Source organism: Myripristis murdjan, chromosome 5 (genome assembly GCF_902150065.1).
Source record: "Myripristis murdjan chromosome 5, fMyrMur1.1, whole genome shotgun sequence".
Lineage (NCBI taxonomy): Eukaryota > Metazoa > Chordata > Actinopteri > Holocentriformes > Holocentridae > Myripristis > Myripristis murdjan.
The window spans coordinates 32,888,383-32,905,462 of record NC_043984.1 but is presented as its reverse complement, the minus strand read 5'-3'; the positions used below and the strand labels follow the sequence as shown (position 1 = coordinate 32,905,462).

At 39.9% G+C, this 17,080-nt stretch overlaps 1 protein-coding gene across 1 annotated transcript; it reads left to right on the top strand.

The window, feature by feature from the left end:
- Positions 1-608: 608 nt before the first annotated feature.
- Positions 609-16,798, top strand: serinc3 (serine incorporator 3). Its single transcript, XM_030051790.1, has 10 exons — positions 609-904; positions 7,654-7,815; positions 8,819-9,012; positions 10,345-10,424; positions 11,087-11,224; positions 12,041-12,210; positions 12,866-12,956; positions 13,357-13,558; positions 14,243-14,473; positions 15,308-16,798. The coding sequence occupies exons 1-10, from the start codon at positions 866-868 to the stop codon at positions 15,444-15,446; spliced, it is 1,446 nt and encodes a 481-aa protein (XP_029907650.1). The 5' UTR covers positions 609-865; the 3' UTR covers positions 15,447-16,798.
- The last annotated feature ends 282 nt before the right edge of the window (positions 16,799-17,080 follow it).

Genomic DNA, 17,080 nt, shown 5'->3' with positions numbered 1-17,080 from the left:
AAAAAAGTCCTAATTAGTCTCATTTCTTAATTGATGCCATTTAAAAGAAAAAAAAAGTTTAATATGTGTATTTTTTTTCTTATATCATACACTGCGTGTTGAAGCAGCGATCAGCCCGCATTGATCGCGGAGCAGCTGAGCATGAATGAACTCTGGCCAGATGATGCATTCCAGTAATGCCGGAAATATTGAAATATTGAACTTCGCGCACAGGAACAATCCAACAAAGACGCAAAACAAAAACAAACAAACAAACAAACAAACAAAAACATCTGGGAAAATAAAGTGGAAGTTGAACCGACTGATGGGCCTGCAGAGTCCGAGGTGTATTTACGGGTCAATTAGTTTGGTAGGATAAAGAAGTGAAACTTTGACCAGGAATTGAAATAAAACACGGCGTACGTGCTTGCCGCGTGTTTTCGCTTCCTCATCTCACAATTCCAGTGCAAAGTAGCTACGCCCGGCTTGATTTCGGAAGCCAAAAAAAAAAAAAACACTTTGTTAAATATCATCTATTTTTCTATCACATTTGAGAAAAATTGGCGATCGCGGGAGTTTACGCGGAGCACCTGAACGCCACGGCTGCTTAAAGACATCACCCCGCGTGACGCACTGGAGAAAAAATCATCCGCCAAGGCGAGATTGAGCTTGACGAAGGAAGTGCACCGTAGTTCACCACAGCCGTTTTTACCTTAGCAACTGTTAATTGTGTCATCTATATTCTGTTTAGCTAGTTGAAACGAAAGTTAAAGTGTTTTATTTACTCGTTTTGACGGTTGGGATCCAACCTGGAGGGGCCGAGAAGTAACGGTTGGAAGGAAACGGATTTAGAGATTGCCCGCTCCTGTGCCGAAATTGGACGGTCATGGGAGCCGTTCTGGGGGCCTTTTCTTTCGCAAGCTGGGTATGTTCACCTTCAGCAAACACACACACATGCCATTTCAAACGAGCTTGTTTTAATTTGGTAGAAATTTGGTAGAAAACCGCAAGATATAGGTCCGTGTCGTGAAGCGGCAGCAACAGGTTGACGTTACCTGCCCACAACCTAGCCGTTAAGTTAAACGCCATTTAAAAAAACCAAAGATGTAGTGTTAATTTGCCATATCAGCCAAAGGAGAGAATAATTGATATTTATTTGTGAATTCGGCATACATCTGATCCACCAAATAGCTCCCGTTCCCGTCACATTTCAACTTTAATTGAACTAATGAACGGCTACTCACTGCCGCCCACCATGTCGTGTTTTGGTGGTGGATTATATGATGACTCACTTCTTAGGGTTGATATGTTATTGAAAAGGGGGGTAGTGGCTGTAATTTATGTATGCCGAATATACTACTGCAGCCTAATACTTCAGAAAAGTCTCAAGTCATGTTTTAAATGCGTCCATAAAGCGAGGCCTTTCTAAATTCCCAGATTTTTTTAATGGGATTTTGGTGGAGGGTCTCATCATTTGAGAAAAAAAACCCAATGCACTGAATGGGGACATTTTAAGGTGGACTGGCTGAATATGAATTAGGCAGATAATTAATGCTGTGTGAGTTTGGACTATGCCACCTTAGTCAAAACGTGAACCAACATGCTTATTCATGTTTCTGTTTTCCTAGCCGCTGATTTTAATTGTTGGACCTTGAAATATTTCGTTTACTAGTGACCCCTGATGTTTGTGCTGGTCTTGTAAAAAATATAAATCAGAGTGTGTGTTCGTGACATGTGAGCTACGTCTCTCAGCAAAGGGTTATTCATAACGCATGAGATCATCTGCTTACACGTGATTAATTGGATTAACTCTGCTTTGTTGCCTTGTTATAATTCCAAAACAGGTGCCATGTTCACAAATAGGTTTAGTCCACAGGATGGGGACACGGTATCACCAGCATGTATTTATGGAGAGCTATAAGAAAAATCTGCAGCTATATATAGGCTTTGAGTTCTGGGAAATTACAAATTGCATGTGGGGAGTTGGAATTGGAGTGATACTCGATTACGCAGTGAATGTATGATGGATAATAAGGCCAGCACTGTTATTGTTGTAAGGACAAAGTGACGCTTGAACAACTTGCACAATTATATGAGGGTGAAAGGTCGGCTTAGTGCCCTTTGTTGCCAGCAGCTCAAATACAATATAAAGCTTTCCTTGTTACCTTTCTTTGTCCTTGTTGATAAGCACACAAGGGGAAAAAAAATATGTGGGATGATAACTCGGCTCCATTACTTGGCTACACGAGGAAAGTAATATCTGGGTGTTTTGATTATTTATTTGTGCTTGTATGAAATAATAAAACAGAAGACCCGGATGTACCGGTTGTGCTGATGAGTTCAAATGCATCCAAAGGGCTAATGGACAAATATAGCATTCCTGTGGTCTATAAAGACATGCAGAAATTAGCCCTGGCTCTAGTTATTGGCTTCTTGATCTATCTGGCCCAGGTTTCACACGCAGCCCGTCTGGTGGTGTGCTCGCTGGACGTTATCTGGCACACTTTAGCTTGGCACAGGCCCTGGTTTGTGCTAAGCTGACCTTGCCTGTCTGTCTGGGGTATTAACTTATTTACACTCCTTCAGGCCACCTTATCTGTGCACTCAAGTTGTCTCAGAGATACAGCACCGAGGAGGCAGACGTTGGGAGAAGAAGTAGAAGCTAAAGCACCGGCTGTGTTAGTGGGTGGATATGCTTTTTGTTGTAATGTCAAAGTGAAACTTGTCTTGCCTGGCTTGCTGAAGGGACTTACCTTCTGGCTTTTTGTGAGAATACCACTCACTGTAAGAATTCATGTCATTCCTGGACTGTACTTTTGTTTTTTGAGACCCAGGTTCAGTCCTCAGCCTATTCCTGCGTTCGTTTCCGTAGGTATCGCAGTTTATTTGTATCACATTTGCACAGGTGTGTTATAATTGCGAGTTAATTGCTACTTCTTCGGGGCAGAGTGAAAAATAAGGCCAGATGTTGAACTTTTATCAGGTTGCTGTGATTGCCTCATGTTAATTTTTTTGTTTACCCTCAGGACTTGCAATTTGTCTTATCAATATCCCATTATCTGCTGCTGCGATGACCCGCTTTCCCTATGGGGATCATTAAAGTCTCATCTAATCTAACCTACATTTTTCTTGCTGAGAAATTTTCCACCTTTAGAGGAACACCACAACTAAATAAAGGTAAAGGTGACTCTGGCACTAAAAGTAAAGGAAAGGAGGGCAGATGTGACTGGATGGATGAGAGTAGTGATGGGTTGGCCAGCGTTATCTGGTTCATACCTGATAACACTTCTGACATCACAGTTTGGTGTGAATGAAAACATTTTCAACTGTAGCATGCAGTTTTGCTTGTTGATGGATTCATATTGCAATGAGAGCCTTTTGCAGGGAGTTGGTTTTAAACAAAAAACAAAGTGGTTGATATGTTTACAGTAAAAGAGTTGTCTGCTGGTTCATTTTGTTACTCTTAAGTACACCATGTTCAGTGTGTCTTTTAAGATTAAAAACTGTAGAAGGGTAAAAACATGCCAGGCTGAAATTGGTAAGATGCAAGCAACACAGCTGTAACTAATAAAACTGGTGTGTTAGATTTACAGTAGCATCTACAATAGTTAATAGTTTCGGCAGCACCAAGGAGGTGGGGCGCCTCTAAATCGAATTCTGCTCAGGGCCTCATAAAGACTCGGACCGGCCCAGACCACCTCTGCTCGTCTCTGATGCTTTTATACCAAAGAATACCGAAGGGACGAGTTATAATGTTGTTCAGCTTTCTCTGGAAACAGTGCTGCTCCTTGAGGGGATGCTTTTGCAGAATGAAAACTATTAAGTTTCAATTTAGTTGTTAGGTTTCATTTCATTGCTCCCTCTGGGCGGAGATGATTTCCTGCCTGACACCAAAATTTAATTTGGGCAAACAGGGTGAAACTATGGTGTCATCTTTTTTGTTGTTGTTGTTGTTTTTTTGTATTTGGAAGGCAGCTGAACATCAACATGAAGGCATAAGCAATATTCAAAAGTTGTTGATATCAGAAATATCTGCAGGTTTAGGTGTTTCCTCTTCTTAACCAGCATAGAAAAACAGATGCACGTTTTTGTTTCTTCCAGAATTTAGAAATTCAAAAATAATAATTTCAGTCTTCAGTTAGTCAGAATTCATCACACCAGAAGCCACAAACATCCTGGTCTCTCTTAACTGGTTTCCTGTACAGGCATGTGACTTGTGGCTTTGATGTCCTGCTTTTCACTAAACCACTGCATGGCCGTGCACCTTAGTATATCACTTAATGAAATACTCGCTGTGAGCCTGAACGAGCTCCCACCTCTCAGGATGCAGAGTTCCTCATTGTTTCCCTCATTTGAAGGTCCAGCAGGGGAGCGAGCTTTCTCCTGCAGCTCCCTCTCCCTCTGCAACAGGCTTCCTGCCATTGTCAGGGAGTCGGACACGAGCCTGAAAGAGTGTGGGGCGGTCAAAAACATAGTACACACTTTAACTGACATCACCACCATCCTTTGCTCTCTTCATGACATCACACGTTGCCTTGACAACAGCAAAAGTTGTGGTATCCCGTGGACATCAAGTCCGACGGAAAAAAAAAACAATGACAAAGTATGCAAGTGCTGCCAAGGGTGGGACTAAAAAAATTGAAATGATTGAAAGTTGGTAAATGATGAAAAAAAATTACCAAAAGTGCAATTAACATGACAAATTTGTTGTGAAAGTACAATGTGTTAAACTGTTCAGAAACAAATGAGTAATAATGGTGAGCCGAGGTAATTTTATACATCATTGAGTGGTGCTGGTCAGCTGGTTGGGTCTCACAGCACATGGTGCACGGGTAATTCAGGGAAATTTCAGCACGGTGGCTGAGGCACAGCAAAAATGAATGTATGTGTGGTGTCTGTGCATCTTTTTAAATACTGATAATATATGTTTGAACACAGCACTAAAAGAGGGAACATAATTGTTAATTATTCTAATGTAAATGTGCTCCTTCTGAAGATGCTGTATGTACTAGACAGTGGAATATAAAATGATGGTCTGCTTTGTGTACAGCCATTATGTTGTATTAAATTCAAAATCAATGGAGTCCATCAATGAGGCATTCAGAATCGGTGATTTATTAATGTTAATGTATCTTGGTGTACTGACCATGAAAGATGGGCCATGAGCTGATAAATTGAGAGTTGCATTTTTCTTTATCGTAGATCACATATTAGCCTGGTCTTTTTCCATTTTAGGGGTGGAACACAACACGGGTTTCAAAGTTTAAGTGTTTAATACCAGGACTTTGATATGAAACACAAAGACAGGCAGAATTTCTTGTCCATAAATACAGTGATCATGCACCCTGCTGCCTGTTTACAGTCCTGTTGTTTGTTTCATCCTGTAACTGTGAAATTTTTGGCTCAGCTGGTGGCTTCTTTTTTTTTTTTTTTTTTTTTTTTTGTGGCCTCCAAGGACAAATTCTCCTTCTGTCTGTCCTGTGGGAGAGTTACTCCCACCACTTAGGAGGAAAACTGCTTTCGTTTTGGTTTCAGGGTCTGCAAAATCACTGTGCACTGTTGGTAGATTAGTTCAAGTTAAATTGGAACAGTGATCTCTAACATTTGGTTCAAACTTCAACTCTGGACAAAGACAAACAGTAAATGATCATCAGATGATATTGCCTTAGCAGATGAGTCTCAGATGATGCCTCTTCATATACATCAGTGGTCCTTTTTAAAAAATAAATTATATGTAGATGTATAGTATTTGTTCTTGAGCTGGGCGATATACCAGTGTTATCGATATTGTGGTATAAAAGTAGATATTATCATCTGGGATTTTGGATATAATGATATGGAGTTAAGGCATAAGTGTTATCTGTTTTTAGTAAAGTGATTTAAAAAAAAAAAAAAAAATCTTTCTGTTCAAATCTGTGTTTCAAGTTTAAATTTATTTGGAGCCCTATTGTTTTTAAACAGTGCATTAGCTTACTTATTTATTACTTTCTGACTTCATTTGACTGTTCTAGCTTTTGTATTATTTGCTTCCAAAATCTTAGTCATTATATGCACCTTACTAATGATTGTTTATCAACATTTTCTTGTGTGTAAATACTTTATGAAAACACCTGTCATCCTCCCTGCAATATTGTCACAATATATATTGTTGTATTTGTCAGATATCGTGATAATTTGATTTGTTGCTTTTACAGTTTTTCTTGATTGCTAAGACACATTTCTCGAAAGTTGCTCTCCTTTTCTCTAAACTGTGAACACAAAACCCAATTTTCAAGCTACATTCACAAAACCTCAGACTCTTCTTGCAAAACCAAACTTTCACCTCAAAACAGTTCAATCTGTGCTCAAAACGGAACTATGTTGTCAAATTGTGCCCCGAGTCAATCAAAATTAAAAACACTACTGAGCAGTCACTAAACACTACGTAGAAAAATAGAAAACACAATGCTCAGGACATGAAGCTGTAGAGATAAATGTTTATTGTTCACTGTAGGGTAAATGCATGTTGCAAAACAAAAAATGTGTGCATTTAGCACTTGTACATAGTGTAAAAAAAAAAAAAAAAAAAAAAAAAAGGACAAAAAACAGAAATCTTGTGCATTTACACGTAGCACTTGCACAGTACAAAAACAAACAGAAATCTTGTGCATTTAGCACTTGTATACAGTAAGCCTACGTAAAAATAAAGTACAAAAATATACAAATGAGAAGTGCATTACTCAGCCACAGCATCATTTCTCCGTACTGGGTCGACCTCCTCAACCACCTCGACCTCCTTTCACACAAACTCCTCCTCTCAGATTTCTATCCATTGTAGGGCCTCACAAAGTAGTGCTCTCTTAACTGGCTTATATATGTTCCCTCACATCATTAGCCACAAGTGTGATCAATTTTGAGTTGTTGTGTTCAACCAGTGACACCTGTGCTTTACTTGTGTTTGACTTTTGCCACAAGTGCTCACCATTATGCAACACAGGTGCATCACAATGAAAATGTGCTGGTAAGTTGTGTCTAAACAGGTGAAAAGTGCTTATGGTTTTGCCAGAAGAGTGACTGATTCAGTCAGGGGGTTCAGGCAATGGAGCATTTGGTTCAGACAATAGGGTTTAGTGTTTTAGCTATTGAGAAAAACTGTGTTATAAGAGTAGGTCAGTGAGCAGGATCATTTTGCTGATTGTTTTTTTTTTTTTTTTCTAATGTGTGTTCTGTTAAAAGTGTTGTCTCAAATTTTTTCTCACTGTGAATCAAATCCCCCTGCAGCGATATTAAAGATTTAATCTCTTCAGCTGGGGGTCTCCATCAGCACATCAACACTTAACAATGTTATTTTCTCATCCCCGTCGGATGTCGAGCTGGATCTGCTCTTCATACAAAACAAATCAATTTCCATGGATCCTTGCACTATTTCAGATGAAGATAACAAAATTTGTCAATTGTAAGTAACTTGTACTAGAATGAACCGCACAGCCACCATCTTAGATTAGATAATTTCATGGAGGAGAAAAAAAATCATAGCCTTAAGTTCATCAGAAAATGTTTATGAAATACAGAGAGGGAAAAGGTGTAACAGAGTCTGATGAGGAGCTGTTGTTACCTGAACTGTAGGCGAGCAGGTGAATCATTTTGTGAATAGGTGTCATTTCATTTGGGGTTTCTCTGCTTGTTTCCGCCCAGGTGCCATGCCTGTGCAGCAGCGCCACCTGTCTGGTGTGCAAATGCTGTCCGAACAGCAGGAACTCCACAGTGACCCGAATCATCTACGCCTTCATCCTGCTGCTGGGGACCATCATCGCCTGCATCATGCTGTCGCCCGGCGTGGATCAGCAGCTCAAGAGGGTACAGACCACGTGCTGGTGCTTTCGAGTCACAGCATGAGTCACTTTGCAACTTAATTTTTTAGCTTTTCAGTTCCTGCCAGTGGTGACTGACTCGTCCATGTTTGGCCTTTTCAACTGTAAACTGTGAAAGCTGTAAATCCGTCCACCTGTTACTTAGAGGAGTTCAAATAAAGCATCAAATCATCAAATGAATCCAAAAAAGTAAAAACAGCAAGACACCACCAGAAAAGAAACAAGAATGTGGCAACATTCCATAAAAGCAAGGCTATGAAAATAAGTACATGTAGGAATAGCCTGATATATTGGCTTTTCACAGATAAATTAATATCAGCAAAAATATTGACCTATATGCATAACAATACATAACAACTGCATTAAAATGCACTTGAGATTATTTAGAAACAGTGTTTGTCCAGCAGACTCCATTGTTTACAAAACTTGATATGGCAGTCAAGTTAAAAAGTTTATTGTTCAACTGTAAAAATCACGTTTCCAGCTCATGTCTTTATTATAACTATTTAATTAGCATATTTAAGTATTCCTTGCTGCAAATGTGTGTTTTCATGTTTAAAAAAATATAATTTAGTTGAAGTTATATTCCCATATTCACAGTTTTACTCCTATGTATAAGTATAGCTATTGACCTCCAAAAAAAAAAAAAAATCTTGATTGTTTTCACACTTTTCAAAATTTCTGATTTTAATCCAGATATTTCTAGTTTTTCACTTAACACATGCTTAGCGGCTGTTTTTTTTTTTTTTTTTTTTTATTTTAATTTAAACATTAAGTTGAATTAATTGATTTAATTGATTGATCACCCAGCGCTAGGTTCCGCCACCTGGGTGCTGATTGAAAGCAAAACTGAATCTGTAAAGAGACATGGTGTATAATCTTTTTAACACAGTTCAATACGGTAAGGTCCTCCTCAGCTGGACCGTGTCGACCGGTTGAATGTACAGCTTTTGCTCTGTTTAAATGTTCATATCTGTGATTCGCTATAGATCCCGGGCTTCTGCGAAGACGGCGCCAGCTCCACTGTCCCCGGTCTGCGGGTTGATGTCAACTGTGAGATTTTTGTGGGCTACAAGGCCGTGTACCGGGTGTGTTTCGGCATGAGCATGTGCTTCCTGGCGTTTGCCATCACAATGATCAACGTCAAGAACACCAGAGATCCCCGCGCTGCCATCCATAATGGGTAACTAGTGCAATAACACCAGCACCTGTTTATGAACAACACAGTGGAAAGTTCCTGGTACTGTTCATGTTTTTAAGGTTAATTGATGACTTCAGTCGACCTTCAGATTCACACTTTTCGGAGAGCAGAAGTCTGGATCGTGTAGAGCTGAAGAGCCAGCACACAAGAAGAGCATTTTAAAATCTCGACTGTGACTATCAAATGAAAGCAGAAATGCCAAAAAATTAACGTTTCTAAAAAAAAAAACATTTTAAAAGGTTTATTGGGTTTGATCAGGGGTGGAAAGAGTGCCAGACAGGTCCTGCTCAAGTCGAGGAAGTAGGGAAATGTAAAAGTGTTGGTGTAAAAACTGCTTGTAATTACAAAATAAAACAAAGTAAAGACAAAACAAAGTAAAGGCAGACTCCTCCTGTCTCCTCTGCTGACTGTTCACTGCAGATAGCTCGACATTTGGCTAATTTATGACACAGATCCTGTTTCCTGTAATTAATGAGATGTAAAAAGCAGTACGGTGCTTCAGTTAAAACGGACTCAACAAAAAGTAAAATTCCTGACTTTAAACATGCTCGTCTTTAGGCGTCTCTGCCTCTAGAAGTTTTCAGTTTTCTTGGCCTCTGTCATGTCCCACCTCTGATGTCCTCAGATTCTTTATTGTTTGACTAAAATATTTAGACCTCTTCCCTCCTAAACTTAGACTTTCCAGCTGCACAGTTAAACACATTTTAGCTCAGGAAGATCCCATATAAACGCAGATTTCCACTGCTGGCCAGTGAGCAGCTTCACTGGAGCAGGTGAGGGCTACGTGCTGTGTGCAGGGACACTTCAGCACTGGTCGGACACTTTGCCCTCATACATTTAAAACAGATGATCCTCTGGTCCAACGTTTACTTCTGAAAAAAGTCAAATGTCTGAAGTGAAACGTTTTGATTGCTGACTGTGCACTTGACAGCCGTAAAGAGCAGAGACGGTTTTCAAATTGTGACAAGCTGCAAACGTGTATGTAGTATAGTCACATGATAAGCCTGTAAAATAGAATTTTTTATGACCTAAAAGATCTGAGAAGTGGACTAATTACCACTTGAAACTGGTTCAGCATGCATAACATTGTCCTCATGTGTTTTGCTGTTTGATGATCAAAAGACTCGTACAGAGAGAGAATGCTTTGCAAGTCTCATGTCCTTATGAGTCACTCATCAGATATGCTTTCTGTCATGCTTTGTAGCATTTCAGATAGTTAAAACACTATGCATTTTATCACATATCTTGTAAGTGCATATGTAAATATTATAATCAGTGATCAATCATTTGTTTTGTTTTGTTTTTTTTCCACAGGTTTTGGTTCTTCAAGATTGCTGCCATGGTGGCTGTTACAGTCGGTGCCTTTTACATTCCTGAGGGGCCTTTCACTCGCAGTAAGACACTTCATCAGCACTTCATTTTATGTCTTCCTTGGTAGCACAGACCAAATATCAAATATACACAACATTTTGATAATAAATGGTAGATGGTAGGGCTGGTACAACATGTTTATCTCTCAATTTGATACTAATGACATTTGGGTGCTGTCTCGATGTGTATTGCAATACTTCAAGTATTTTGATGTGAGAGTTTTGTTTTTTGAATGATCTTCTAGTTTATTGATGTAAAGTTTCATTAAGCTGTGATTATCTTAAAGGTCTAAATGGGTCATTTTATTCAGTGATGACAAGTTTCCAAAAAAACGGTCTCACTACAGTGAAATGGTTGCTATGGGGGCGAACATCATCACACATGAATCAAATATGGCTCATTGGATCCACAAGAGTCTCAGCTTTCCAGTCAAAGCCAATTGATGCAACTCCAAGACTGTTTAGGCCCCAGCCTGCACAAACACACAAACTCTGCCCTGCTTGCCAACAACCTAGCATGACTTGCTGGTTACCAGCTTATATCTCATGATACCAATTACTTTAAATTGATTTAGTAAAGAATTGCAACACTTAAGCTAATTGATTAATTGTAAATTTCCCCCACCCTTATTAAATGATTCATTCATGATTGATTGATTATACTGTATGTGCCTCTGTTGCTACAGCGTGGTTCATAGTGGGCACGTCTGGAGCTTTCTTCTTCATCCTGATCCAGCTGGTGCTGCTGGTCGACTTCGCCCACTCCTGGAATGAGTCCTGGGTGGACCGCATGGAGACTGAAAATGCCAGGGGCTGGTATGCAGGTGAGTTATTCAGACTCAGACCCCCGATGGAGAACCGAGCAGAAAATCAGGATAGTGGTCAAGATACAGAACACAGGGCAGCAAGACTACTACCAGCATGTAAACGTAATCCATGCCCACAGGGATCACCCATGCTAACAAAAAATGAAAGTGTAAGGTGCTTCAGGTCAGATCCCTCATATGTTAGGATCCATAAACCTACACTACATGATCTCAGAACTTCACAAGCCTGAAAGCAAAATAATAAAACTTAAAGCCACTCAGGTCGCTGTTTTGTGTAATGCACCTTTTAAAAGAATGCAGTTTGAAGTGTGTTCTCTCCTCCTTTTCTAACTGTTTACTTACTGTTTAGAAAAAGGAACTCAGTCACTTTTACTGCCAGGACATTTTAAATGAGACACTTTTTACTTTTACTGCAGAAGATTTTTACTGCACTACTTCTACTTCTACTTTAGTCAAATACCAGCAGAGGAACAGTACTTCAACTTGAGTAGCAATTTGTAGTACTCTCTCCACCACTGGTTTACACTCAAATTACTTGCTGCTCTCGACACCACCTAGTGGTCAGATAAAGCCGATATGCACGATTAAGTCCTTTATGTTTTTCTGTAAATATAGATGGATTGGTAGCTCCAAAATCCCCAAATTTGACACTGGACCACTTAAAACATGTGATTCAAGGTGACATGTGACTCAAGGTGGTTCAGGGCTCATTATTACTCTTGGGAATCAAATAATTTAGATTTGTTTGTATGAGTTATACATTTTTATGAGATGTTTACCTTTCTCTGTTCTCTTTTTTTTTTTTTTTTGTAGCGTTGCTGGGAGTGACAATCTTCAACTACATCATGTCGTTTATTGCTGTCGTTCTGTTCTTCGTCTTCTACACCAAGCCTGAAGGTTGCCTCATCAACAAGTTCTTCATCAGCTTCAACATGCTGCTCTGCGTCGTTGCCTCTGCGATCTCTGTTCTGCCCAAAGTCCAGGTACAGAAACTCCTGTGTTCACTCCGTTTCTTCAGTGGATTAGACACGTTTGTCTGTGCAGTCATGGCGCATGAAATTGGCCAAATCTGATAATGTGATTTTCTCTGCCATGGTAAATTGTTGGATTATATCCCAGTGGACTTTCAGATGAGAACCACCCTCCTCCAATTACAAATATCTGTGCTTGAGAGAGACATTTCTGCCAGACATTTCAAAATCTCACAACTTCGCTTTGTAGGTTCATTCTAAAAATGAACTTTAAGTGCCCATTTTACAGGCTTTGCTGTTGAAATATGATTTTAGAACCAACAAGAACGCAGTGTGAAGAGTTTATTCTAACATTATATATCTACCATTTGAAAATATGGCACATTTTCAATATAGGAAAAACAGTTTATGTTGTTGACTATCCTTAGCCAGTACTGTATAGGTTTTGACCTTTAGAGAATGTAATTATCTGTGCTTTTTACATATTCTGCATATTCCCATCTCTTTTCCAGAATTTTTGGAAAGAAACCCTTGATTCATGCCTCAGGCCCGATATTTAAGAAATGCTTATCCCCAACAAGATGGCCATTTACCTTACAGGTGCAGAAAGTGAATGACTGTAACTTTATCTGTGTGTGTGTGTGTGTGTGTGTGTGTGTGTCTAAAGGAATCTCAGCCACGATCCGGTCTGCTGCAGTCCTCTGTCATCACCTTGTATACCGTGTACCTGACCTGGTCTGCCATGACCAATGAACCTGGTGAGGATACTGTTTCCTTGATATGTAATTATTTCTGTAATTGAAAATCATGATGCAGGTTAAAGAAAAGAGTCTTGTAGCATGATGCAAGACAAAAAAAACAAGCTCAGTTTATTCCCTCATAGAAAATGAAAAACACAGAAAGAACCCCTGTTGATGTGGCAAATCTCACGCCTTGCTCTCTTGCACGCATTTTTCTCAGGCATGAATATTAAGGGCATGTAAAATAAAGTTAAGAATGGACTTTTCACACAGGAGGCCCACACATCTCAAGGTGTATTTTTTCTGTTGGAATCAGTGTCAGGGCTCTCTGACACCACTACACCACTGAGTTGTAAATTCAAAAATTTGTTGTTTTTTTTTCCAACTCTTAACTATACATCGATCCTTCTCTCCTCAGACCGGGTATGTAACCCCAGCCTGCTCAGCATCTTCCAGCAGATCGCCGCTCCCACGCTGGCCCCTCTAGAGGTGGAGAACCAGACAGCCGTGGTGATCATCGGCACCGAGGAGCCCGTCCTCACCTCACCTTACCTGCAGTGGTGGGACGCCCAGAGCATTGTGGGACTAGCAATATTTGTCCTGTGCATCCTCTACTCCAGGTAGGGTCAGTCTCTTTGGATGGGGTAGACTGGGAATAAGGTGGGACATTAGTGGTTATATAATGGATACATGTATATTAAGTATGGCATGACACCAGATGATTGCCACATGCTAAATGTCATGTGTGCAAATAATATCTAAACATGCATCAACCATCTGAGAAAAGCAGGGTATTTGAAGACCATTTAAGTGATTTTAGATTTGTTTCTAAATATAGCTGACAGTGACACAGTGAAGTCTCTTGTCTTCAGCCTCAGTTTCTCCTACAAAACATGAAGAGTTGTAGCTTCACAGCGGTCAGCTCAGCTAAGAAACGTTTCCATGGTGAAAAAACACAAACATTTTGACCAGTACTGCTCACACGATGACAAAACAACTTTTCATTTTTGGCACCGGCCAAGTTACTGACAGAATAACAGTGTTTTCAAGCATGAATGAAATGTTGTGGGCGAGTTACAACCTTTTGCAAACATGCAATAGAGCCTGGGTGGTTGGGGAAAAAAAAACAAAAAAAAAAAAACGGTAATATCATTACCGCATTTCCATAAAAACACAGTGATTAGTCTCAGAGCGTTTATTCTTCTATTAACTGAACAGATACATTGCAGCTGGTATATTTATGCTGTAATTCAGTGTAATTGTAATTGGACATATCTGATTCTTTTCCCTTCTGTTCTCTTCAGTATTCGCTCGTCCAACACTAGCCAGGTGAACAAGCTGACCATGGCCTCCAAAGACTCGGCCATCCTGGCTGAGAGCAGCTGCAGCAGCACAGATTTATCGGAGGAGGAGGGCAGGCCGAGACGCGTGGAGGACAACGAGAGGGACATGGTGCAGTACAGCTACTCCTTCTTCCACTTCATGCTGTTCCTGGCCTCGCTCTACATCATGATGACCCTCACCAACTGGTACAGGTCAGTACTGCCAGCACACCGGCTAGCGGTCCGCTCACTTGGAAAAGCAAATTCCAAATGAAATGTTACAAAAAAATTGTATGCTATAGAATTTTGTATATTTACATTAGTATTGAGGGGAATATATGAGATTCCTGTTGAAAGGCCAATATTTTTTTCTGGTTGACGCTGTTTTCGAAATTACAGATTATGGGCCCTCTCTTGTACCCAGGGCAGAGCAGTGACAAGCGTAATGCAAGTGTCTTTTCTAGTTTCCAAGCAGCTCAGTTGTCAGTTCCCCGTCCAGCGCCCACGTGGTGGAAACAGTAAAGTCTGTTGTGTCCATCTGAACGCCCATGGGCGTGTTGCTGTTAAAATGAGCTGTGCTCAGCTGCATTGTTGCTGAGGATCTGCTCGTGCGCTTTCACTTGGTGCACGAGCAGATCTGTTTCCTCTCCAGAGAAGCCTTCCTTCTTACCTGGAAAATCCTCCATTATAATAGCAACCCACCAAGGTGTGACACACCTGGCTTTTAAAGGGGATGGGAGACAGAGCTCTGTTTGGTTTACTGCATGTTACGCCCAAAACACAGCCATGATTACCCATGACACCCATGAGACTCAGTACAAGCCCTTTGAGCCAGGTGTCTGGAGCAACCAGCCTTTTATTCACTAGTAAAACAGTAAAAGTGGACGTGGACAAGCCCTAAATGCACGTGCACCGCCCTCTTCAGACCGTGCCCTTAGATTGTTAAAACTGAGCCGTATGACTGTCTTCTTCTCTGTTCAAACATGATGAAAAAGAAAATTATTAACACCGACTCTCTTGTGTTTTTTCATTGTTTGTTGCTGACAGCCCGGATGCAGACTACAGCTCCATGACCAGTAAGTGGCCGGCGGTGTGGGTGAAGATCACCTCCAGCTGGGTGTGTTTGGGTCTGTACGTGTGGACCCTGCTGGCCCCCATGATCCTCACCAACCGAGACTTCAGCTGAGACCTCACCTCACTTAGTCCTGCACGCACCTGCTGTTTTCTACTTAGATTAGTTACAAACCTCGACCACATTGCCTACATTTTCCTGTCGAAACAGACTGAAATTTTATGAACGTAGATGGAGAGTTTGATTACGCCGTTTCTGGTTTTCTGTTAGTTCAAAACTTGGGTCTACTACGGACGTGCCATGTAGGCTGCTGTAAGCGTTTACTTTAATCACATGAAAGTAGCAACTGCCCAGTAGTTATTGGACAATCGCCAGTTTGTTTTGGAAGCACAAAACAAAGATAAACATTCCTTTTGTATAATACTTGTGTAAATTGTTAATTTTGAGTTCATCACAAAGTCCAAAGTCTAATAACTTTATTACATGCTCTTGACAAGCTTAAGTCATTTCCTTTTTTTTCTCTTTCACCAGTAATAGCACTGGACTTATTTTATTCAAATTTAATGTAAAAGAAAAAAAGAAAATCTTATGTCAGTTAGTGAATTAATGTCTTAAATACAGCTTTATTTTTTAGTATGAATTCATTATAAATATTTCCTGCTTCATAGTTGCACAAGCAAACGTTGCACACAAGCCACTGATGTTTTGTCAGGTGAGGTTAAACGCATTTTGTTTATCAATGCTAGTATTACAAGAAATTGATGGAGCATTTATATTGCAAGTCAGCTTGTGTATTTACTCCATAAAAATAGTACGCTGATATATTTTGCTGCTACTTTAAATGCCTTATATGTCTGTAAATCTTTGGTATATTTGAACATACTGAATTCAAAGTAATTGTAAGTACATGATTGTAGTAAATCAGTGATATTTCTGACATATGATTCACAGTCAACTTAAGTTTCTGCCAAATATTTGTATACCCAGGATATTCTGTTTATTTGTGATATGTGATTGTTATTTGAGGCTATAAAATAAATCCATATATGGCGAATGAGCTGAAAAGCGTGCTAGCTGCAATCAAAAATATGCACTAAGATATTTTGTTAAACCATAGATGGGTTAATATTACTTAGATGTTTTCTGTGAGGAATTCTATGATTCTAAAGGGTTTTAAAAAAGAAGAACTTTAATATGCAAATCTATTTACATTTAAACTTAAAAATGTCATCCTGAATTTCCTGAAAAATGTAATATAAAGTTGTAACAGTTGCCAATGTTGTGAGTGTTGAAACATGTTAGAGTACAAGCATCCAACCAAAACCCTGAGACCCCGATATAGACCAAATGCCTTGGAAGCCATACAGGTTGACTGTAGTTAACATTGTGATTAGCTTTGAGACTCTGCTGGACCAAAACTGTTCAGGAAGACTGACATGGAACAATAAAGATGGACTTTAATGCCAGGTTGACTGCTGTGATGATTTGGTCTGTTGTTTGTGTGTCAAATACCCACATTACCAGTAGCTTACATTGCTTACATTTCCATTTGCATACCAAAAAATGGCAGAAAAAAACAAGATTAAGAGTCTAACAGCCCCACTAGCAGTCTGGAAAAGAGACCAAAGATCATAACAACTGATAGAAACAAGCACCGCTGTGTGGAGGCCTGTGCTGTTGGTATTGGAGCGAAATATGGAAAGAGCCAATTCTTCCTTGAACAACTAAATTTTACAAATAGTGTGCTT

What these genes read in the sequence shown, in the direction of transcription:
- serinc3 (XM_030051790.1), top strand. Translation starts at nt 866, where the DNA reads ATGGGAGCCGTTCTGGGGGCCTTTTCTTTCGCAAGCTGG. An exon ending in CCTTTTCTTTCGCAAGCTGG is followed by an intron (nt 905 to 7,653) that starts GTATGTTCACCT and finishes GTTTCCGCCCAG; the next exon opens with GTGCCATGCCTGTGCAGCAG. An exon ending in CTGTTCTGCCCAAAGTCCAG is followed by an intron (nt 12,211 to 12,865) that starts GTACAGAAACTC and finishes GTGTGTCTAAAG; the next exon opens with GAATCTCAGCCACGATCCGG.